This window comes from Opisthocomus hoazin, chromosome 8 (assembly GCF_030867145.1).
Source record: "Opisthocomus hoazin isolate bOpiHoa1 chromosome 8, bOpiHoa1.hap1, whole genome shotgun sequence".
NCBI lineage: Eukaryota > Metazoa > Chordata > Aves > Opisthocomiformes > Opisthocomidae > Opisthocomus > Opisthocomus hoazin.
The window spans coordinates 12603347-12627696 of record NC_134421.1 but is presented as its reverse complement, the minus strand read 5'-3'; the positions used below and the strand labels follow the sequence as shown (position 1 = coordinate 12627696).

The following is a 24350-nucleotide window of genomic DNA, read 5'->3' as shown; positions in this document are numbered from 1 at the left end:
GAGTTACAACATTTGTAAAAGTTAAAAAGATTACAGTGTTTTAAAGAAGCAGACAGTAAAGTCCCGTCGGAGCAAAACCTTCTTCCCCTCTGGCCCCGTGGCGGGAGGATCGGTGGTGCTGCAGCAGAGCCGGTCCAGCTCTGCCGTGGAGGGGCACCTGCGGCAGGTGACACCAGGTGACACCATGGTCCTCTTGTGGTCCATCAGCCAGCAGCAGCGCTTTGCAACAACAAACCTGGAGGCCGTTTTTTTTTTGGTTCTGGGAAGTTTTCCATTCTGTTACTGTTTTGTTCCCTGTTCGTTTTCTAGAAAGCAGAGCAGCCTTTCGTGGCTTCTTACATTTAATTCCTGGCCTGAAGGGATGGGCAGTGGAAGTCAGCTTCTTGGTTGGACTGTAGTCTATTGGAAGGAGTTACACAGAGCAGAGCTATAGCAGCTGTACAGCTCATCCAGCCTTTCCAAAGCAGTCAAGAGTCGGTATTTGGCCTTTAGCAGCCAATGCTGTAACTTACATGTTGTAGCTCTGGGAAGACATGTGGTTGCGCAGCTGAATGCAGAGGAGCAGTTACGTACTGCCCGGAGATAAGGATGTGAGCTCAGGGGTGCTTAAGGATGTGCTTAATTTTAAGCTGAAGAGTACTTGTAGTGAAGTTAAGGGAACTACATCTAGGACTGAAGTATTTGTATACCCTTAAAGTCAGATTTTAAACACGTGGCTGTTCCTCTTGAGTGATGCATAAAGAGTGATTGCTGTCCTCTGACACAAAACATTGAAGTTGCTCAGTCCTCGGGGATGGGCTTAATCTCACCAAATTTAAGCCATCCAACACTTAGGCAGTTGGTGTACACTAGAAGTCTAGTTTCCCTCTCTAGTCAAGAGAGATCAGCAGCTACACAGAGTGGTTTGCTCCCTCCTGGGAGATATTTTTTTAGATAGGTGGAATAAATGACATACTGGAGACTCCTGTTTGCTATAGGTGGAGTCTAGCTGAATAATTTAGATCAGATGCTTAACTGTTAAACTGAAGCCACCCCACCAATATTTTTCTCCTCTCTCACGAATTTTTACTGTGGGTTTTCAGACTGCCGCTGCACATCTGACAGCACTTTCTGTGGATGTCAGGTTGCACAGGTCTACCTAGCATGGACAATGCTGTATCTCCTTGTAGTATCTTTGGCAGCTCTTCGTATTGCATTTGCAAACACGTGTTTTCCTTAAGTAGGATCCTTGTTTAGGTATCCTTTTGACCTGCCTGCTTAAAAGCAATTAACCTCTGAATTTGTCAACTTGTTGTAAACACAAGCTTATCTTTTTTTCTTTTTTTTTTTTTCTTTCATACTGAGCAAATTCAGATGTGCGGAAACAAAGCTTTCCAGTTTAGAGGTATTTTTTGGTAACAGAATCAAAAGGCACGTACCTTGCCCGTTACTGCGAGGGCAGACGTACAGTTGTGGCTCGAAAGAAATTCCATCCTCTCAGCAGGACTGTAATTGGCAATCTGTCGAGCGCGGCTGCGAGGGAAGTGCTCTTTCAAGTGACTTTAAACTCTTTGAAAGGGACTGGATAAATGAAGCTGGCTTTGCTAGCAGTGTTCTGATTTCAGCACATAAATTTTAGTTTATAGAATAATGCCTCTGTCCATTCATCTGTATGTCTCCCCTCCACCCCACCTTCCCCTGCCCTCTTTCTTTTTTTGCCTTGAAAACCCCAGGATTTGATAATAAAGCCTTTGAGAGCTAACATATTTTTCCAGGGGTAGCCTGAGTGCGAAATCTATCCCATCTGGCAATACTTCATAAAAGTTAAACCACGGAAAGAGCATCAGGCCTGATTCTGCAAACATTTAAACATATGTTGGACCAATCATGAGAGTGAAGTTACACTTGGTACACTGAGGAGTGAGCTCTTGAGTCTTTGTAGTGTGAAATACAGTGCTTGCACGAGCTTTTCTGTGCTGGGATGAGTTGTCCTTGGTCAGCATAACCATACAGAAAAGTCCGCTCATTTGCAAAAGGCACTTAAAAATGAACAGATTATTAGCTAACGTGTTTGTAGATATAGTTTAACGAAGATGTTCCCTGAAGAATTAATCAATATTAGGATCACACTTTGGTGCCGGTGGAACTCAAAGGCATTAACGTGAAGGAGTAACTAGAAGGAAAGCACATGCTGAAGTGCTTTGCTGGATTGGGGCCAGGGTGTGTAGAACAGTGCTGGACCCTTCACAGCATCAAGGCACAAAAAGATGGATTTCACATGTAAGAGGGCCTTCTTCCTTGTTTTCAGGTTGCATTTTTGGTAGTCTTGAGAAAAAGCACAGAGATTCCCCATCGTGTATCTACCAGTCCACAATGACTTGAGCTAGGTTGCGTGCTTTGGTTAATCAGGAAACTGGTTCAGCTCTTCTGTGCTTTTAAATCCCAAAGGCAATGGAAGAAGATCTGACGGTGTGCAACGGTGGTGGCGGAGTATTTTCCAATACTCACCTGACTTGCCAAATACATGTTCAGTCTCGCACTTAGTGGCAGACTTCGTGCAACAAAAAGCAAGAGCTCGCTTGGTGTTTCAGACGCACATAGGCCTGTCTCCGATGCAGGGCTCCTTGAGTTGTGTCAGTCAAGTCACCACGTCATCCGCAAAAGCAGCCACGTTGCCAAAAGTCTCCCTGGGTGGCAGCCGGCAAGGTGCGTGGGCGCGAGCCGTTGCCTGCAAGCTGCGTGTCCCCCCCAGCAGCGCCAGCTCAGGCAAGCGTCCCCTGCCATCGGCTGCGATGCGCACCCCTGGGTGGGGCGGGCCGCTCGCTCCGTTGGCGCATGTGTGCGTGGGCAGAACAGAGTTACGTGTCTCAGGCTGGCAGGGCTCGGGAGGCAATCCCGGCCTCTGCTATCTCCTGGTTTTCAGACGAAATCAAAACAAACTCTGGTGCCCAATGGCTTCATCCCTTCTGTGTGCAAAACACCTGAAAAAGTCAGAAGTCCCTTAAACCATCACGTGGATGACAGGACTTTAAACAAGAATGATGAAAGTTGGAAAGCTGGAATGATTCTTTTTTTTAATTTAGCCAAGAGAAAGTACTTCAGCAGTGACACTGTTTTACCACATTTCTAATTGATTTCCTCTAATTATGTCGGCTTTTGACCTTCCAGTGCTTTATTCCCATTGTTTTCAGTTGATAACATCCAAGAACATAAAGTAGCATTTCAAGAGTCTGGCAATAGTAATGAAACAAGTATAAACAAACTTAACTCTTTAATTACCATACCCCACCTTTATGAATTTCCTGTCATTCAGGGTGATCCCCTAAACAGCACTTTGTCGGACAGGATGTGGATTCTAATGTGTGAGATCACTGGCAGGCCCAATTTAGATGTCAAGAGGATTGCAAGCAATGATGAAATTTATTTCTGTCTTTCCATTGACACGGCCCTCCCACTGCAATGTAAATGTTTGCTTGTCTGAAGTTCCTCAGCAGTTTGTAATTGTGATTAAAAAAAGGGGAGTTAGTTCTTATATTCTTTGCTGAAAACAACAGGCAATTAGCATAACATGTTATTGTGGCCGAACTAGCAGCTCTCATTTTTCCTTCCTTTTTAAAGAGTAGACCATCAAAATCTGCATATCCTCAATCTCTGAGAAACAACCTCAGCAAGGATAATGGTTCTCGTTCTGATTTAATCTCCTCACTGGGGAGTAAATTCTGGCATGCTGTCTAATTTAAAATGATTATTGCAGGATCTTAACTACATTCCTTTAATTTAAGAAGAGATGCCATTTGGCTGAATAAGGCCATAATTCAGGAAAACAATGTAACACAAGCGTATCTTTAAAACACATACTTTATATCTCGCTATCTTCAATTATAATTAAGCATATGCATTATTTTATGAGTACGCATATAAGTGGTTTTCTGTGTTGGACTTTGGATATTTTCATGTCTGCTCTATTAAAAAAACAGTCATAAAATAACAATGATAATAATAAAAAAAGCGAAATAAAAAATATGCCAAGGGGCTTTAAACCTTTCAAAGCAGTCAAGAACACAGAATACACATTGGGCTGAATTTCTAAGGTAAAAACCACTTTTCAGTACTCGCATATCTTTTTGAAGAATAATTCGAGCCTTATTACACAAATGAGGTAATTGGGTCATACATGACTTTTCTGAATGAAAAGGTTATTCTAGTCTGCATCTCCAAAATTAAAAACAAACTCGCTTGTTCTTTTGATTTGGCTGACCTTTAATAAAAGAGCATTTTGTAGCAGTGGAAAGGTACTTCTGTCTGCGGCTGTTAGGAGAGTAATAAAAATACCGCTGAATGGAAAGACACCAGATGGAAGGAATGTCAACATACTGGAACTAATTTAGGAGATTGCTCTGATAGAGAGCAAAGGCATGAGGAGAATTCAAATGGTTCCAGCGTGAAGAGATTGGCCGCCCCTCTAAAACTAACAAACTAAAATCCTTACCCCAGGGTTACATGTAAACCAAATGGAATCAGCCCACAAGGAGGTAGTCCATTAAAGGGGGGGGAAGTCCACCCCCCTCAGCACTCACTCTGAGTTTAGCATCCTGTAAGTCTGGAGGAAGGGAAAAAGCCTCCTGCTTTGTTTTGCTTTTTGAATTTGGTAGTATATAAGTCCAAGGCGAACTGTCCTGATAGAAAAGTTTGCGGTTAAATCTTTGACTGATGTTTGCAAAATCATGTCCGTATGGGCTTTCAGCACTTAGGGTGAAGTCCATCTTAGTATTTAAGAGGGATAGTATGTTCGTCCAGTGTCAAACTTGCCCCGTTGAGTTGCAGTGGAGGTGACTTCAGTGTAGCTAAAGGGAAGAATTTAACAGTAGGGTTGAAAAGAAAAGAAGGGTGCTGGTCAGCAAGAGGTCCCCATGCAACCAGTGCTACTTGGAAAATGGATAGCTGTAGGTAGAAGCCGAGTTCATAATTTCACGGCCTCTAAATATGAAGAAGCGTGGAGAGATTATATCCAAGAATTATTGCTATAGTAGAACAGCCTGTGAAAGAGACAGATTGTTGCTGTTACAAAATGTACTTTGTCTCAGATATGTCTTTGGTAGTGAGAAGTGAAGTTATTTCCCAGTTTCACATTTATATTCTTCGATGAGCTCTGAGGCCAGCAGCTTTGGTTTCAATTATCAGCCTAGAAGTATAGAACTTTCTTTCTGTTTTTTTTTTTTTTTTAATAAATAAGCGAACACATTAAGAGTTAAGGGGGAAGTTTAAAGAAAAGCTGTAAGAAATTTTTCTTTGACCACTGCATCTTAAGCACCCTTTGCTGCTTGGGTAGAGCACTGCTCTTAGCCTCTGCTAAGGCTCTTGGGGTGAACAGACTAATCCCAAGCAAGCTTGTAGCCCACTGGAAAAGGTTATTTCTCCACATTGCTGCAGCCCATGTCTTAGTACATTAACACAGTACCCTTGCTCAACCCCTGGGGATACAATCGCGTTGTTCCTTGCACCTTGTGGCACATCCTGTTCCTGCTCCGTGGCTCCTGATGTGCAGTCACAGTGCTGTCCCTCCCTCCTGCCCTGTAGCCAGGTGGAAGTGTAGCCATCTCAGAAGTCAATGCTTTGTCCTGCAGGCTCTGTCTGCGAAGGAGTACTGTCATTTTGCAACTGCTACCCTGCACCACTTGACCGCTATGGCTGAGGTAGTGCAGCAGCCCTCTCACCGCACCGGGGTCTTGCTGCAGCTCCCTCAGTGTAACTCAGCTTGCAGAGTGGTGGAAATAAACACAGTGGCTCAGAAATAGATGACACACAGCTTATAGCAAGCGTTTTTCCTGCTGCTGTTTCCTCTAATACATGGAGCTCATGCCTTCTATCCAGGCAACCCCATCTCTTGATTTGTGATTGACAGACCATCTCTCCTGCTAGCACGTCTGGGTGTTGATACTGACAGTTCTCCACTTATCTTATTTGGCCAGGTGTTTGCAGGTAGTATTGGTGGTTTGAAAGAAGCAGGAGCAGCCCCACCTTTCTTACACACAACCTCCCTCCTTCCCTTGACCTTGGTCGGGGTTGAGGAGCAGGCTTGTACGACGCGGCCATCCCATCAGCAGCAAGCTGTGGGGCACTCCTGGGGCGCAGCGTCCTGCCGAAGCCGTGCTCCTCTGTCGGCAGTAGCTGCAGCCAGGGTTCAGGCACGCTTCTAGGCGGGGGTGAGTTTCGGAATGAATATGCAGTAGGATGGCAGGTAATAAATCATCCGCAACAAAAACAAAGAGTGAACCGAGCAGTCCCAGAAGCTATATGGAGGCAATCCGTCCATCATCAGCCCGCAGGTTACAGCCCAGGTGTTAACAGGGCAGTATATTTATTACCTCATTATTATTTGCAGTAAGTCAATCCAGCCTTTAATTAATGCCCTCCGCTCTTCCCCCAGCCGTTGGCCACAATGCTTTCCTGGAGCGTATGTTGATAATACATACTGTGCTCAGAAGGGAAATTCAGAAGTGTCTGTATGAAGCCTGCCTGGCATCCTAACTACTACTGTGAAAATTTGTGGTGTACGTGGCTGATGGCCTGAGACTTGCCAGAGTACCACCTTGTCAAGTGCCTGATAGTTTTGACCACTGAATTCCTCTTAAGATTGTGTGTGTGTGTGTATAGACATAAATCCTAATGCCTTTCCACTCCCTCCTCCATCAGCAGCAGCTCTCATTTAAGATATTTTTGTCCGCTGTTCAGTTCCCTCTCTGCAGGAAGGTAGCTGCATGCCCTTTCATGAGATCTCATCTCTCATGAGATTCAGGTGACACGATGGAGGTGCTCTGAACTGAAATGATGCAGTTGTAAAAAAATCCCTCCCACCTCCCGGGAAAAAAAAAAAAAAAAGATTCTTCATTAACCTCTGCTCCTTGGTGAAGAGATAAATTGCTGTTTAACTCTGTAATCGTTCAGCTATGATAACGGTGAGGAGGCCTCTGTAATGTCTTTTGAGTCCAAGGGTAGTGTCCTTCTCACAATGCTCTCTCGTGAAGAAAAGGGATGTGCCCATCTGTCCTGAGTGTGCTGGTAAACTGAAACCTGAGTACAAGTTATTGGGATGCTTCTATTCTCATTGATTTGTGGTGAAAATTTAAAATTTGGAACAGTGATTTATGCTTTCCTAAATTCAGTTTTAAGGTATTATCTCAGTTTCCTAGAGGGCATAAGAGAAAATTTGAAATGGAAACTGCCTTTAAATGCACATTCCTCCAAACCAAGTGCTTTCCACTTCATTTCTCTAGAAATGCAGGAAAATATGTCTAGATCAAGACTTGTATTAATATGGCAAATTTTAGTCCAGAAAAAATAGATTTTGGAATTTAAAACTTCAGAACATCAAGGGTGATTTGAGAAAGCTCTCACGACTGAGCAATGAAGGCAAAACTTTAAAAATAAAAATAGGCTGGAAGAATGCTCCATCATAGCGGGGCTGTTACTGCTGTTATTGGCCTCAGCAGCACTGAACACCTCGTAGGGCATCAGCGGTCAGGGGAGCAGAGGGGGGAAGAGCCGAGGGCTCCTTTGCCTCATCTGTGCCCCTCTGGTGAGGAAAAAGTCCCCCTGAGCTCAGGGCGGTCCTCGACCGGTGCTGCTTGGAGTGTGCGCTCCGGGAGAGGCCACTGAGATCAGTGGTGCCACGTGGGGACTTCGCCTGTATGGGCGTGGTGGAATAACCCCGAAGTCATTGAATCAGCTGATTTCTGGGTGGTGGGGAATTGTTTTTTTTTTTTGTTTTGTGTTTGTTTTTATTTTTAAATAAAATCTCTTAAGTAAGAGCATTGTTAGTGATTTGTCTCAGCTTACTGAAGCTGTTTCTTTTTGCCTTCCTAGCCAACTCTGTATCTAACAAGCCTTTCCAAGCTTAGAGAAACGAATGTGTGCGTTACTGCTTTATTGGTAACACATCACAGCACTTCCCTAGATGACACAGGGCATGTTCAGTTTTTCCCCGACAATATCAGTCTGTCATTCTTGGAGAGGATACTGTAAGTATAATCCATCCAGAGACGGCTCTTCCAGTTTCCAAAGTTTATTGCTAATGAGGATGCGCATAGGATGTAATCACTGGCAGGAGCCTCTGCTTCGGGGTACAGTGAGGCCAGCAGACGAGTAAGCGGCCAATTTTATCTGGCTGTTCACTCTGCCTTTTATCAGAGCTGTTTGGCTGGGGTTCAGGGGCGTTTGAGGGAACTGCAGAGGCTTTGGCTTGTAGAGTTGAGTGACAAGGTGTGAGAGGACATGAGACAAAGCCTAAAAGCAGCAAGTATCTGCGTGTTGAGAGAGGCAGCTTTGCATTTCCCTGCAAAAGCTGAAGTTGATTTTTTTTGTTTGTTTGTTTTTCAAAAATATGCCCGCTAAGGACTACTGGCTGAGCTTTGCTGAAGACATATAGGAAGGCAGCATTCCAGTAGGACTGGTCAGAACTAGCATCCGTTTGTAATAACCCCTATAACCTTATTAATTTGCAGATGCTTTGCTGCCAGCGTGACCAAGCCTCGACAGGCTGCTGCCACAGATAAAAAGAAAAGGAAAATCACAATGTTTTAATATGAGCAGTGGTTATTTATGACAGGTGCAGGAAGTTTCCAGGGGTTGCAGTGGATTTTCAGTGTCAGAAGGGAAAAACTCTTTAGAAGCTGGGGCATTATGGCAATTCAGCCTGTTTGTCTAGATTAAATGTTTAGTTATCTGCAGCTCCCAATGAGGTCTGTGACAGCGTGTACTGCAGAGTACCATCAGCCCCAAACAACAGTCAAGTTGTGACGTGTATTAGACAAATGTTCCTTGCACTGCTTACGTGGGAGTTGCGCATTGCTGCCCACGCTTGCAAGTGGCAAAGAAGGTGTCTGTGGCACGCGATGGGACATGTGGTGGAGGCAGGAGATAAGCAGGCTTGAGGATAAGTTGGATGCTCGAGACGGAGTGCAGAGCCGTACTGACAAGAGCTGTACAGGTCCGGAGACATTGCAGCCACTGCTGGCTCAAGTGTCCGTGCCCACCATGCTGTTGCGCAGAGTTGGGCTGGAAGAGGACGTGCGCATCAGTTCACTTGTTGGATTTTGATGTTAGGTGAATGTGAACCAACAGCCGTTATAAGCCAAATGGCAATCCTGTATCAACCCATCGTGGAAGACGGAGTTTATTATGCCTTCTATTAACTGTTTCCAGATGGTGTGAGAGCTCCTGTTTCCTTCTGTCCTCTGGCCCCAAGAGGTAAGAGGCAGTCCCTGTTGGAGCGGGGGTTCATATTTGGGTGTCGCTGGCACCAGTGTCCGCCTCACCTCATTAGGACCAAGCTGACTTTGCCACCCTGTGACCCCATATTATAGAGGCAGAAAGCCTCTTTCAGGTAACCATATGAACATGAAGAGAGCCTCAACTTCCTTCTCTTGTTCTGAAATGTTATAATCTTCCTCTTGAAAAATTTTAGCTTTGGAAGTTGCTTTTTGCAGTGGGGTTGATAGTCTCTCCAGGCTGCGGAGATGACGTAGTATGTTTTCAGTCATCTTGAGTCTTCTTCACTCTTTAAAGTGTCAGTTTCCAAACGTATTGAATCAGCTGTGGTGTTTTTTCTTTTCTTTTATCCTGTGCAGTGTTTGAAAATAAAGATAAGATTGTGATCATCATGGAGTACGCAAGTAAAGGAGAGTTGTATGATTACATCAGTGAGAGGCGGCGATTAAGCGAAAGAGAGACAAGACACTTCTTTCGACAAATAGTCTCTGCTGTACATTACTGCCACAAGGTGAGCAAAGGATTTGATATTAAAAAATGCTAGTTGTAGGCTGATTAGTGACTTGTATATTTCAAAAGATGTCTGAGGCAACTGCATTCGTTATTAAGTGTCACAGCATGTGATTATATCGGTACAACAGGAGATCTTCATTAAAACTGCTACAGTAGTGCACTGCCTGTTTTTGAAGACAAAGTATGTTTTCCTGTGTTATGGCAGATACCAGCCACTCCCTTATATTAGTCCTACATTGCATTTTTGCCTTGGAAATAATTCTCCTGATGTTAAAAAAAAATATTAACAACATTAACTAGAAAAGGCATCTCATAGAACTTCTACAACATTAATTTTAATGCATTCAAATGAATGATACTTTGCAATTTGAATATGCAAGTGAACAACTTTAGAATAGGAGATAAAATATATGAAAGAAAAAAGCCGAGAAAAAGGTACGAGTGTTCATATATGAGCATGCACTCATTCTGGGCAGGCAAAAGTAACTTTTGCAGATGTAGCAGGAGCATTAGAAAGATACACTTTGCTAATGACTTTATCCATCCAAGATACCCGCTAGAATGACAATTTGAGCAATTAAACCCAAGGTAGCTGACTGGCTGTCATCATGGACCTTTTATCCCTGCTTATGAACCAACTGCATAGAGCCAGAACTTGCATGAGGCTAAAGGCAACAAGAAGATAGCATAATTTTTTATTTTAATTCTTGAACACTTTAATCTCCACTTGAATTCTGATAAACAAGGGCGGTTTTCAACATCCTCACTGCACAGCGCTGAAAAGCTACAGTGCCCTTCCCTGTGCAGTTAATTTTTCCCAAATTTCTTTAAAGAAGGCTCTGACCTAAACCCAGCTCCATCCCTAACATTTACAGTCCTTTAGGATTGTAACTCCCCTGACATACATGGCTGCACATTGGAGGAACGAGGGCTTTTGTAAGGACTAACGTCATTGACAGATATTGTTTTCTGGTGCCTGGGAAGAATATATTGCTTTCACGCAGTGGGGGCAGGATCCAGGCTGGAATTAAGTTCTGAAAAGACACCCCCCAGCCCTCCAGCCCCCAACCTCCCTGCTGTTTTAGAGGCTTTGCAGGCAGACAGATTCCAGTCATTCTTCCCTTAACCACACACCAAGTGACTAATACAGCGCCTGTCACTAGTCACTGAGCAGTGAGTGTTATGACAGTGAAATCAACGTAGATGCAAAGACCACCCTGCCAGCTCACCTTTAATTTTCCTGCTATTTTCTTATGTTCTCCCCTATTTTTTTGTTCTTTGTTTCAGAATGGTGTTGTCCACAGGGACCTAAAATTGGAAAACATCCTTCTTGATGACAATTTTAATATTAAGGTAGGATTCTTTTTCTCAGCTTCTCAGAATGGAGTTGCGTGTTTTGTAAAGTTTTTATCCAAGGTATTAGAAGAGACAGTGTTATGGCAACAGCTACTAAGCAACAGCATCTGGCAAGAGGCTCAGGGATTTGGAGGTTGGGGAAAGAGCACCACTGGTGAGGAGTCATACATGCTAAAGGAAGCTTTGCATAATTTGGGGGAGAAGACCCTGTCCTGCCACCCAAGGGCAACAATTCCCAAAGCAATGTCTGTTTACAGGTAGGCAACAGCAGAGCATTTTGTGCAGTGGGGTTTATTGTACGAATGATATTATTGCTGGCTGCTGCTGGGGTTAGGAAAAAACTCTCCTGGTCTACAGGGTTCAAGTGCCTCCTGCAGAACACTCTGAATGTCCTTTTGATCATGGCTGAAAAATAAGCAAATAGGGTTTCAAAATAAACGTAGTAAAGCACATGTGCTTCATTAGGAAATGGCCTTGGAACTCCAGACACAAACGTATACTTTGGATAGTGATGTCAGTGATGTCATTTCCATGTCATTTCTCCCCAGTGAAAGCATGGGAATGACCTTTTTTCCCTTCTTTTTTTCCTAATAGCTGTAGCACAAAGATAAATAATGCAGAGAGGAGTGTAGTTTCCAGGTGGCTGAACCTGTTTCACTTTCAGCTTTGCTTCTCCCTGGGTGGCTGGATGTGCTGGTGGCTGGGTGCGCTCATCTGTGGGCAGACAGATGGAGGGAGGGACGCCAAAGGCTTTCTGCTGATGCTTGGGCATCCTTGCTTAATTAACAAAGTAATCGAGGAGCTCCCTGCATAGTCAAGTATCTAAATAGCCTGGATCTTCATTCTGTCTCCACTGAAAGCCACAGGGCTGCACACAGTGCCCTCTGTGCTTCACGCTGGAGAGATTGTCTTCATTTTAAGCTGATGTGCAATGGAAATGGAAAGTAACATATGGTAGCTGCCATCTGTGTAACGCTGATGACAGAAGCTAACTTGGATCAACTAGTGGATTAAAGGCGCATAAATATGTGGGTTCTAAAAATAGCCTTTTACAGAAGGCCCATCCAATGCTTGGACGTTTTGCTGTCAACATCCAGTGTCAGAGCGAACCTCCCCGCTCCTGTTCCGACAGGGACACTGGCTGCGGCAGCCCGAGCTGTTCTCAGCAGCGCTGAAAACAAAAAGTCGCCTTTCTAGGACGTTGTATATGAAACAGGCTTCCGCAGGCAGGATGACCTTTCTTTCCGCATTACACGCCAAACTATCTTCCCAGCTAATCAGGGAATTCTTGAGAGAAAAGAGGAATTTGGGGAATTTGCTAGCTGCGGTGGCCTGGATCTCCGCACTGTGGTCCTCATATGCGAAACCAATCAGTTCCCCAAGCCTCCGGGGAGCTGCGCTCTGTCGGAAGGCTCCGCTCCCTCCCCTCGCGTCTTCGTGGGAGTCTGTCGTCCTGCGGGGAGAGCGGGACGGTGGGGCAGGGACAGGTAGCTTCGTCTTCCAGTCCAGACCGTGGAGGTGACCCGGGGGCTGCAGAACCACAAATGCATTCCAGCTGCCACAGCGAGTGCCGCTGCTGTGGAAGAAATTTGGGTAGCCGCAACTCCCCACATCCCTTCCAGTCATTTGGACATCTTTTTCTGGAAGGCTTCCCTTTCCCGAACTGTGTTGTATTTAAGCTGCCGTGTAGGTATTTTGTGTATTATTTCCAGCCTTTCCTAGTTCTTTCTCTGCAAACCCTACGGCACGCCTGTGCGCGGGTAAGGCTGCCTCGGCGTGGGTAGGTCGCTGCAAGCTCCCTTGCTGTCTCCTGGTAACTATTTCTACAGAGGGTCTCATGAAGCTAAAAAATAGAGTGTACTTGAGAAGCAGTTGGTATTTCATACATCTTAATATCAATAGTGTTTGAATTTGGATCGCTTCAAGAGATGACCTTTTGTATTGTTTTCCGTTTTCTCTCTGCTCTCTTTTTTTACACCTGGTGACTAAGATCAGCTTTGAACACCTGATGTTAAGCACACTGCCCCCATTTCCCTGAAGCATTGAATATGTTACTGTGGTTTCTGTTACTTGCACGGAATTTTAGTTCCCATTTTTTCTTTGTTTCACTAAACAGTAACCGTTGGCAAGGAAACACATATGGAGCTGTAAATTATTTATTAGGAGTAAATTTATCATGTCCTCATTCTGACAGTGTTTATATATGGTTTATTCAGACAGAGAAAAGAAATATGCAGTTTGGGGTTTGGTATTGACTGGTGGCTTCAAATACTCAGTGGAAGGCATTTTCTAGAAATGGAGTGATAGTCTTATCTGTACTTTCCCAGTATTTATGTTTCGTTCAGTGGATTACAAAGCACTTACAAAATTGGCAGTTTCATTTTGAGAATGAGAAAATGGAAAGGAATCCCTTTGTTCTTAGGTGCAATGTGCAGTTAAATACGTGTTTCTGAAGAAGCCAGTGACCTATACGTTGTGATATACACAAACATATCATAGTAATTTCAAGAAAAAAAAATGCTGTAAAAATAGACCGATGTATATCAACTTAAGCAATACTTTTAGAACAGGAAATAAAGAGGACAAGTTAATCCATTAGAAATTATTATCCGACCTAAAAGGGCCCCAAGCCATTTTACATGATACTACACTAACTTGGAAACCGTTCTTAAAATTTAGCTAATTAAATGAAGGTCATGAAGCAGTGTATGGAGACACAATCAGTTTTTTTTTTAAGAGTTACAATAGTAAGTAAAAATCTCTGGAAATGGAGTCATGTGTTGGAGTACAGTAGCTAGGAAACACCAGTGTCTGAAAACTGACAAAAAATTACACATTTCGAAGAGTTCTACGGGTCCACAGGCCAGAGGTGGAGGATGATGAGGGAAAGAAAATAATCTGATCTGTGGTATATAATTACATTTTTCAGGGACTTGCTGTATGCAGTAATATTTCCTGTGAACTATTATTAAAACCCCTAACTGCAGCAAACACAAGTGAATAAAATGAGTTTTAAACACTTGGGAGACTGAACGTGCAGGCAGATCTGTGGGGTGCAAGGAGTTCATCCAGCCAGTCAATCAAACAGTGCCTTGCTCCCCAGATACACGCCCAACTATCTAGCAGAAACCCCAAGTGTGAGTGTTTCTCTCGGGACCTAGCCTGTCTGTGGAGGTCAGTAGTGGGGCACAACCCTAGGGCTAAACCTTACCGAGACACTGCAGCCTCCCAGGGTGGAAAAGCGTTATTTGCTTTCTTACCTTGTTCGTGGTGCCATGTTCTTTAAAGAGATAATGTGACCATGAAATTAGGGTTTCTGCAGTGTGTACAAGCCTCTCCTTCCTCACATTCACGTGCCAGCTGCTAACAGCACAGTTCACCTTAAAATTTACTCCATTCTCCGTTCAGCTGCCTGCCCTTGGTGGCTTCCACCCTCCAGCTGTAGGTAACCCAGAGCTGCCCCATGCCCCTCTGCTTGTCCCGGTTTCCCGGGGTTGGGCAAGGCTGATGCCCCCACCGTGCAGCAGCAGAGCAGCCTCTCACTGCCATTTTCATCCCACCAAGAGGATGTCATTGCACAGCTGGGGGTGGGCAGGGTCAGAGAGGCAGCAGGGCTGAGGCAGCCCCGAAGCCCCGAAGGAGCTGCCCTGAGTTGGTGAGTTGGAAGGCTCTTTGTGGGAAGAAAGTCGCGCCGGCTTTAGGCATCTGCCTTTGCTGGTCTTCAGAACAAGCCTTCTGGTGATGTCATCTTCATTAGTTTTAAAAAGACTGAGGATGCTAGTTTTTGGTTCACTGTAGGTAGGAATTTACTGGAAGAGCAAGCAGTGGCGTGAGGTTGTAGCTGCCTCCATTCGCCCGTGGCTCCTGCAGTTTGGCCTGGTGAGGACCACGCGTCCTCAAAGACTGCAGCTCTCCCCAGTGCCTAAATCCCCCAAACTGCTTGCAGGGAGGTGGAGAGAAACTACTGCCCCGTGCAGCACCCAGGGAGTTAGAGCCTCTTGCTGGTCTATCCAAATACCATGTCCCTGCCCCGTGCCACAGCCTGCCCTCGGGGACACCTCTGCCATGCAGCTTGGCACGATGGAGGGGGCCTCCTGTTACAGAGCAGGGCTGTGGCGGCTCCTGGGCTGGGAATTGCACCTAAAGAGATGTCTAGCAGAGGTTGACGTAAACTGTATGATCAGCCCTAATGTGATAGAAGGAGAGAAAAATGCAAGTATAATAGTAACATAATCCTACTAACTGCACTTTCTCTTGGGCTGGTAAGGGGACACCAATCAGACTAACCACTCAAAACCCAGGAGGGTTTCATATATACAGAGTAAGTATATGTAATTGGGATTTACCTTGCTGGAAGTCTCACCACTGCACATTATGTTTCATTTGCTTTAAGAGACCCAATTATTTCTCTATCTGCAGTACAAAGAGACTGATTTTTTAGTGGGGTAAACCTGACAGTTTCCGTGAGTGTGAACTTCATGGAATTTATAGTCCACACTTAAACAATAAATTACATCTGGTTTATCGTAGCTAACAGTAAATACGAAACATCCAGCTCCTGAAGCGAGGGGAATAAAAATCCGCTTCCCTGCTCCTCCCAATTTAGGAAGTTTTTTTGACTTGATGCCTTAGTTCCATTTAAGTGCCAAGAACATGAAGTAATGTTGGCTTCTATTAATCTTGTTTTGGGGGGCATGACAGTTTTAATGGGAAAAGCTGATAAACATCAGTCTGTGAGTATGGGAGTGAACTGTAACATAAATACTCTTTTCCTGAATGGTCCAAATGAAAACATGAATGCCCAAGTCTGAGAGTTTCTTAGTTTGAACAATGGTATGTCTATCCCTATATATATTCGTGCACATCCACATGCATTTTATACATTCCATGGCGTTAAGGGAATGTATTTTCTTAAGGAATCACACTGTGCACTGTTTGTCCTTGTCTTAGCTGCATCCTGAACTAAAATAAAACTCAATGACCAGCACGAAGTTTTAACACTGAAACGATCCCACTCTTCCCCTGATTGACAGGGCACACTTCATAAGGCTTAAAACCAACTTCCTGCAAGCCAGGCAGGGTGACTTGATAAGAACGTGGAATTTAGGGCAATTAAGTGCAATCTGAGCCATGAGAATATGTTTGCAGACTGCAATTGTACACCAGCTGTTTTCAATGACATTCCAGCCATACAGTGAAGATTTTACAAACCACATTCATTTAAGGGTTGAATTTTCTGCCTTGGGTTGATAGTACGCTGTTTGGGGGACTGAGTGAATTCAAACTATGAATGGACATGGTGAGATGAGTTAATGAACAGGAGTCAGCTGCTCTTTGAGCAGGATGTTAGGAGTCCAGACTGTCAGTGGAACACCTGCACAAGCAGCACATCAAAATAGGAGAGAGTGAAGCATGAAATCTCATATTTGCACTGTGACTTTAAAAACTTTGTGAAAATGGTATTTGAAAAAATCTGTTTATATTTCTAACATAAGCTATATATCTACATTTATAGATAAAGTGTATATGTATATATTTCTACTTAGCAGCAAAGAAAGGAAATAGGGAACTTCTGTCCATACTTCAGCAACTTTGTTCATTTTGGTCTCAACTGTGACATTTTTAGGTGTAGCTGTAGGAGTTTAGACAGTAGAGACAAAGACTGTCTGCCTCCCAAGAGTTCACGAGACCTTGCAATTAAACAGGTACTAGAGGCACTGATGATACACATTTTAGAAAGCCAGGAGTGAATGATGCTGCTGGTAAATCCTTTTCTTTTCCGTTCACTTTGTGTTTTCTGGAATTTTCTCTTGAAAATTCCTGCGATTTAATTGCTTACTGGTAGAAAACACCCACATAAGGTGAAGAAAACCCAGAGAAAAATCCTGTCTCTTATAGCTATAATATGTTTTTTATGCCTGTGCTTTATGTCTTTTGTGTATGCCTTGTGTCGATAGTGGGCAGTAGTAAAAGTCTCTCTGGGAAACAGAAGCATTTGGGTTTTAAACAAGATAAAAAAAAGAGATGTGTTGCCTTGTGCTAGAGAAACAAAGGAAATGCAAAGGTTGTGGGAGTATTTAGTGTTGCTATCCTCAGCCTTTGTTTTGTAAGAACGAGAACAGAGAATTGAAGTAAACAAAATATTTGGACCTGATCCTGCAATTCCTACATGGGCAAAATTCCCAACAGTCTCAAGGGAAGTTTTGTTTGTGTTGGGAAAGCCAGATTTGGGCCCATTGTTTCCAGTTAGGAACCAGACTTGTGTTTATTATCTCATGATAGACATCTCGTGTGCTTAACAACTCAGATTCCTCAGCCGGAGTCCCTGAATCTGGAAGAGTTAGCAGGTGCGTCACTTTGCTCCTCCTGCAAGCGTAACCAGGTTCCAGATGATTTCAAAAAAACACTTTCTTCTGGAATCTTATGCTTAGTTTCCTGTGGTACTCCTCCCTCACTCCTCCAGTTGGATTTAAAGAAATTGGCTTTTGGCTTGCATGTGCAAGATAAGAACGCTAGTATTTTCTGCTTGCTTTCCCTTGGTGTTAGTGATTATACAAGACGAAGAGCAATCAGTGGACAGCAGGCCTGGTGCCTTCCAGTATGAGATTGTCTTTGCAAGCATAAGCAATTCATCCAGGATGAAATTACTGACTGATGGTTGTGCAGTCAGTCAGTGAGCTGTCTGTGAATGGAACCAAGGCATCCTTGTCCCTAATCTAGAGGACTTTATCTGGAGACCTTTCTCCTTTTCTGGAGGGTCTTTAGAAAGAAAAGTTAAAAAAAAGCATAGAAAAATGGGTTGTCAAGGGAACTGGAGAGACCACTCACGTCGAGATCCCTGCCCTACAGCAGGGTCAAATATAGCCAAGTCCTTCCTGATAAAGGATTTTCTGTTGCATTAAGGTATTGTTAATACTGTGGATGCCTTGTGCAATTCTACTTGCAGATTGCTGATTTTGGACTCTCCAACCTTTATCACAAAGACAAGTTTCTGCAGACCTTTTGCGGAAGCCCACTGTATGCTTCCCCTGAAATAGTTAATGGACGACCTTACAGAGGCCCTGAGGTAAGAAAGGTCGGCTTTTCGGTGGTGGTATGGGGATGTCTTTGATGATAATGTTCTTGAGGCTTAGTCTTAACGCTAGTGTTATTGCACATGTGGGTTCACTTGGGTCTCGCCTGTATTGAAAGTTCTCAAGCTGCCTTCTTTTGGTTTTGTTTGCTTTGCCTGTGGTTAGTCAGATGTTAGATACCGGTCTGCCCATCGGTCGGCGCAGCTGGAGGTGATGCTAATGGCAGAGAGAAGGGTGAGGATCAGCTTTCCTGGGCTTCACACGCATTGTCTCTGTATTTCAGGTTGACAGCTGGGCCCTTGGTGTATTGCTTTACACTCTGGTTTATGGAACGATGCCCTTTGATGGCTTCGATCACAAAAATCTCATCAGGCAGATCAGCAGTGGAGAATATCGTGAGCCAACACAGACCTCAGGTATAAAAAAGGAGTGAGGGCGATGTATGGAGCTGACAGGAGTTCAGAATGGAGGGTTTGCCCGGCCCCTTCCAACATGTTTTACTGTCATATTAGAATGATGAAGAAAAAAAAAATCTCTCATTCCCCTACTGACTTCATCTGCTATCAGTTCCCATCTGGGTACAGCATTTACCAAAAGCCCTTTTGAAATTAAAGTTTTATAGCAGATAGATTTTATTGCCTTGGGGAAGCTGTAACAGGCTTTTTTAACTAGATCTATGACAGTGGAAGGTCTGTTAGCTATTGCAAGTGGAATTGTTCAGACAAGCTGTAAACTGATACAACACACTGGTACAGATCAGTCCTCTAACTACCCTGTGGTATATCACAAGCAGAGAGAAGATGAATGGCCAGAGCGACGCAGTCTTTTATTCAAGAAGGCAGGCAAAAATCTGAATTAATGCCATTGTCTTCGCATTTACTTCTACTTAGAGTATAACACATTAAGCAGTCACCTGACAGAAAAGCATCAACTAAGTCTGGGTCATTGGTTATAATGACTCCTTCCAGCCTTAAACATCTATGTATATATTATATTTAAATGAATATTTATCTTGTATCCTTTGTTTGCCATCCTTTCAATTTTCTGCCTTCTTACTCTCTTTATGAAAATATGCCTTTAAAATATACAGAAGACTACACTGTTTATAGAAAAATACACAACCGGTAATGTGTAGCTCATTGAAAATATCCCATTCCCCTTTACTAATTACAAAACTTACAGGAAAACAGAGTTGATAGGTTGGTGATTTCCTTCAGTAATGTGGAACCATTCACTGACTAATACAGTAAAAATATTAGTTTCTCTGATAACCCAGTGTACATTTCCCAGGGTGAATCATATTTTTCTGATGAGAAGTAGTACTCAGATGCGTTTTCCAGCATTGACTGATGGCCAAAGCCTTGCCCCCTTTCACTTCTCCTGTTGTGAGAAGCATTATTTTTGCTCATTTTATTGACTTCACACTTCCATTCTAAACTGACAAAACTAAGAATGCCCATATTCTAAATATTTTATATTCCATTCTTTGTCCATAGATGCTCGTGGTCTTATCAGATGGATGCTGATGGTTAACCCTGAACGCCGAGCAACCATTGAAGACATTGCCAACCACTGGTGGGTTAACTGGGGCTACAAGAGTAGTGTTTGTGACTGTGATGCCTTGAGGGACTCTGAGTCCCCATTGCTGGCAAGGTTCATTGATTGGCATCACCGTTCTACTGGCCTCCAGCCAGAGACTGATACCAAAATGAAGTGCCTTTCTAAGCCCAAAGGTCCTGAAGTCACACTAGAGAGGCAAAGGTCTCTGAAAAAATCAAAAAAGGAAAATGACATTGCACAGTCCATCCAGGAAGGAGGAGCTGAAAATGCATCCAAACCCACCTCCAAGAGACCCAAAGGCATCCTGAAGAAAAGGAGCAACAGTGAACATCGATCTCACAGTGCGGGTTTCATTGAAGGAGTGGTCAGCCCAGTGTTACCCTCTGCTTTTAAGCTGGAGCAAGAGTTGTGTAGGACTGGTGTAGCCATTAAAAGTGTTGTGGAGGGAGAGGTAGCGGGCAAATATGGCACTAAGCAGTCTTCACTAATGCCAAAAAAAGGAATTTTAAAGAAGACTCAGCAGAGGGAGTCCGGCTATTACTCTTCTCCAGAACGAAGCGAATCTTCTGAACTTTTGGACAATAATGATGAGACAGTAAACAGTGACACTTCTCCGGGGGTCACTGAGCCATCCAGAAATGGGTCTTACAGCCATTCCTGCAGGCGTAAGGGCATCTTGAAACATAACAGCAAGTATTCTACCAGCAGCACTGAATCTGCTTTGATCAGCCCTGACACACCAACGCTGGAGGCCATGGAAGAAGCGGTCCTGCCTGGGGATGCAATACCTCGAAGTTACAGTCGCCCTTCCAGCGTGATTAGTGATGACAGTATTTTGTCCAGTGACTCCTTTGATTTGCTGGATTTGCAAGAGAACAGGCCAAACAGACAGAGGATACGGAGCTGTGTCTCTGCTGAAAACTTCCTCCAGATCCAAGACTTGGAAGGACTTCAGAACCGCCCACGGCCACAGTATCTAAAACGTTATCGCAACCGTCTGGGGGACAGCAGTTTTTCCCTTCTCACAGACATGGATGATGTGACTCAGGTCTACAAGAAAGCCCTAGAGATCTGCAACAAGCTCAACTAGCAGAGGGAAGATGGAAAGGGAGGGAAGGGAGTATTTCTGTGTACCTTTATGATGGAGTAAGCCAGGTCACTGATTTGCTGACAGTGGTAGGTTTTGCTTCAAAGGACCTGACCCTACCTACTTAGCTGAGCTCCTAGTAAAGTAGCCCCAAAGCCATCTCACGCTTCTCTAATTTTGTGTCCTCAAAATATTACCTACCTGACCAGAGAAAAACCTTTGGTCTTTGTATACATGATGAAGGCATATCAGGATCTAGCAGACAGAGGCATCAAGGTTTGGTGTCTCAGAGTCAAAGCTAGACAGAATTAAAACTGGAAGTGGGGGACACACATTTTGAGAGGTTTGTAGTTAATATAAGATTAGCTTTATGAAGAGATGAGCCGAATTCTTTGAATCAAATTTGGATGTCTTTTAGAAAGAGAGCCTTTATTTCCCCCGAAGTTACTCGTCTGGATGCAGTCATTGCACATTGGGAATCTTTGGCTTGCATTATGCAGGAGGCCAGGCTAGATGGTCACCATGGTCCCTTCCATCAGGGTGACCTGAGAGGTTCTGAACCCATTCTGGGACAGGTAATTTGAGAGACTTACTGCAGAATAACCCACGAGGTGTAGGTGGACGAGTGGTGGAGCAGTCATTCAGACCTGGTCCCTCCTACAGCCACTGCTCTTCAGTGAGCGGGAGGCCCTAAAATTGTTTCTAACTGTCGCTCCTACCAGCAAAAGCAGAGTCACAGAAATGATAATGGGAACTGGAAGGAATGGATGTCATCAGCAGCTAAATGACCTTTCAAGGCATTTCAACCTGTGTGACCAATTTGTGACCCTTTCAAAATGGCCAAGCAGATGAATGCCTGGACAAAGATGGATCTAGCAAAGGGTCTCAAGGATTAACTCCAATCTAGAGTTCAGTCGCTGTCAGCAAATGGTGCCATCTTGCTGTTAGCTTGTAGTGTTTGAGGGTGACAGATAGTTTGCGGCCAGAATGTTAGGTAAGGAAAAGGTTGTAGCATGTAGGGAATGGATAGAGGTCAGAAAGTTAGTGGGAAGATGCCTTTCTCCAAATGAAAATGTTTCTAAGTAGGTAGTAATGAAGCAGAAAGGTAATGACAATGGTAGATTTGATAACAAAGTTAGCATAAAAATGCGAGCTGTCTCTCTACAGTGTAGCTGGTACTGCATGCGCAATGATACCAGTTTGAAAAAAACCAAGAAGGATATGTGTTTGTGTTCTCAGACATATCTATCCAGACTGAAGGCTTCAACTCCCATAAAGGTACCACATGGGTCTACTGGATTACCTGAATGTAAGCCTATGTCAGAAAGGCACTGTGTGTTTGACAGGCCTGGGCAAACTGGAATCTTAAGGCCCATTTCCATCTCATTTCCGCAAGCACATAGCCCCTGGCTTTCTTGGGGGTGCACTGGTGCAAGCGAGTGGTGGGTTTGAGCCCATGATGTCAAATGACCCGCAGCTGCAAAACTTCCATCTACACACATACCCAGAGCAGAGGAGCATGGGCAAGCTCTGTACTCATTCCTACCTACCCTGTAACTGGAACTGAAAGCAGAATTTGGCCCACTGTGTCCAAAATCCTAGAGATCGTGCGGAAATGAAATAGACTTCGTCCGGGGATTCCCCGGGAATCGGGGATAACCCCGTAAATCGCTGGTGTCTGGGGCAGGGAGTTGTTTCACTTGCAGGTTCCTGATTCAGTGTATCATGGTACATAAGTCTTCCGGTTCCTCCTGAAAATCAACTGGGCTGCCTAGCGTACAGGTGAATGAGCCTGAATTTCCTAAATCAGTTAATCTGCCTCTGGAGAACCTGTACTTATTGTGAAACACTGGACCAAATTTGGCCCTGGAGTAAGCGGCATCAATACCATGAAATCTATGAGAGACGTCCTCTCAGGGGGTCAAGTGCAATTTGGCTCGCTGTCCATCTGCTCAGGAGGGGCAACTGCACATCGTTTCTCTACAGATGGTACCTGTCTATGATAATCAGACATCCCATCTGCTCACAGGCCCTGCATGTGCTCTTTTAGCCCGTCCATAATCAGCACCCCATTGCGCAGCGTGTTAAGAAGTTTGCTCTGGTGCATTTGCAAACAACTCGACATAATCTTCATGTCCTTTCTGAAACAAGGATGTGCTTTCAGCCATGGCTTTTAACTTGTGCCCCGGAGCGTAAGAGCCAGATCCTCAGCTGGTGTAAGTCAGCGCCGTCCCGTTGACGTGGTGGAGCGTCCCGTCAGTGGGGTTACGCTGATTGACACCTTCCCTGCAGATCTGGCGCTAAACCTTGAACGGATTCGCAGAGGTTTCAGGACGAAGGGGGGGGAACTCAGCCGGCCGTGGCGGGGAAGCGAGGAGCACCCCGAAGGCTCATATCTCCCGAGGCTTTTGCCCAGGCCTGCTTCCTTGTGTACAAATGTGAATGAGTGAGTGACTGCTTGCTGCCAAACTGGAAATGTTATGTAGGGATTTACTGGCATGTTACTGGCATGTTACATGTTTACTGGCATGTTATCATTCCTAGAAGAGAAGAAAAAAAGAAACTTGACTGCACATTGTTATTATTAGTGTTGTGATTTTTATTTAATTTTTTTGTAATACAAAGTTGACTTTTTTATTTGAATTTGTCTTTTTTTTTATTTATTGGTCTGAAAGCCATTTCAAAGGTATAATAATATATTTGGTGTAATTTAATTGGTGCAACATTATTTTACAGCTCCAGCCAAAATTGTTTGGTGTTACTTTTTGGGTTTTTTTGTTTTTTTCTCCCAGTCCTTGGTTGGTTTGAGCTCTATGAGGCACACAGGGGAAAACGCTGGATAATCACCCAAAGTGTTTGTATTTTTAATCCGATACTGTTTTTTATTAAATAAAATGAAATTAATGTAACTGTGAAGAGTGTCTCCCTCCCCCTTTTCTTTTTCACTGTACATCAGCATGAGCCGAGGCCAAACGGTAATGAACTTGTCATGCAGAAATACAGCAGCATCTCAGCGCGTTGTACCAAGTTGTTTATGCAAAGCTTCTTGGCTCGCTTGTGCGTTTGAATATGATGTGGGTGGCCACAGAGACTCCCGTGCTACGAAGCATTTGGCACTGCAAAACGCCCAGAGCTTTCAGCTATGGGAGTGCTTGGCAGAGAGGAGTAGCTGACTGGGGATTCTCTGCTGGAGGTGGATGAGGTCTGTGGCCAGGCATGCTGCAGGTGAGAGGGAGCAGCCTGGCTGGCCAGGCATGGCACAGCTCGTTTGTAGCCCAGAGACAGATGGTCACGGTCCTTTTCCCTCTCTGATGGGGAGAAGGACAGTTTATTAACAATTTTAATGTTCCTATTTGTATAATTTAAGGGTTGTTTGGGCAAAAAAGACTGGTGGCCATCCGCTGCTGTCAAATACGGGATGGTTTCAGTCAGTTGGCTTTGAGCAGCCAGCATAATCAGCTGGTGAGAGGGAAGAAGGGGGTCAGTTTTCATTTTTTGGAGTCCCCTTGATAACC

The 24350-nt window shown here is 44.2% G+C and overlaps 1 protein-coding gene across 1 annotated transcript in view; it reads left to right on the top strand.

The window, feature by feature from the left end:
- NUAK1 (NUAK family kinase 1) overlaps positions 1-23751 on the top strand; it is a 49327-nt gene extending 25576 nt beyond the window's left edge. The window contains exons 3-7 of the mRNA XM_075428565.1: positions 9606-9757; positions 11047-11112; positions 18062-18181; positions 18472-18604; positions 19685-23751. Coding sequence (XP_075284680.1) covers positions 9606-9757; positions 11047-11112; positions 18062-18181; positions 18472-18604; positions 19685-20838 — 1625 coding nt within the window. The 3' untranslated portion in view covers positions 20839-23751. The remainder of the gene's footprint in view (positions 1-9605; positions 9758-11046; positions 11113-18061; positions 18182-18471; positions 18605-19684) is intronic.
- The last annotated feature ends 599 nt before the right edge of the window (positions 23752-24350 follow it).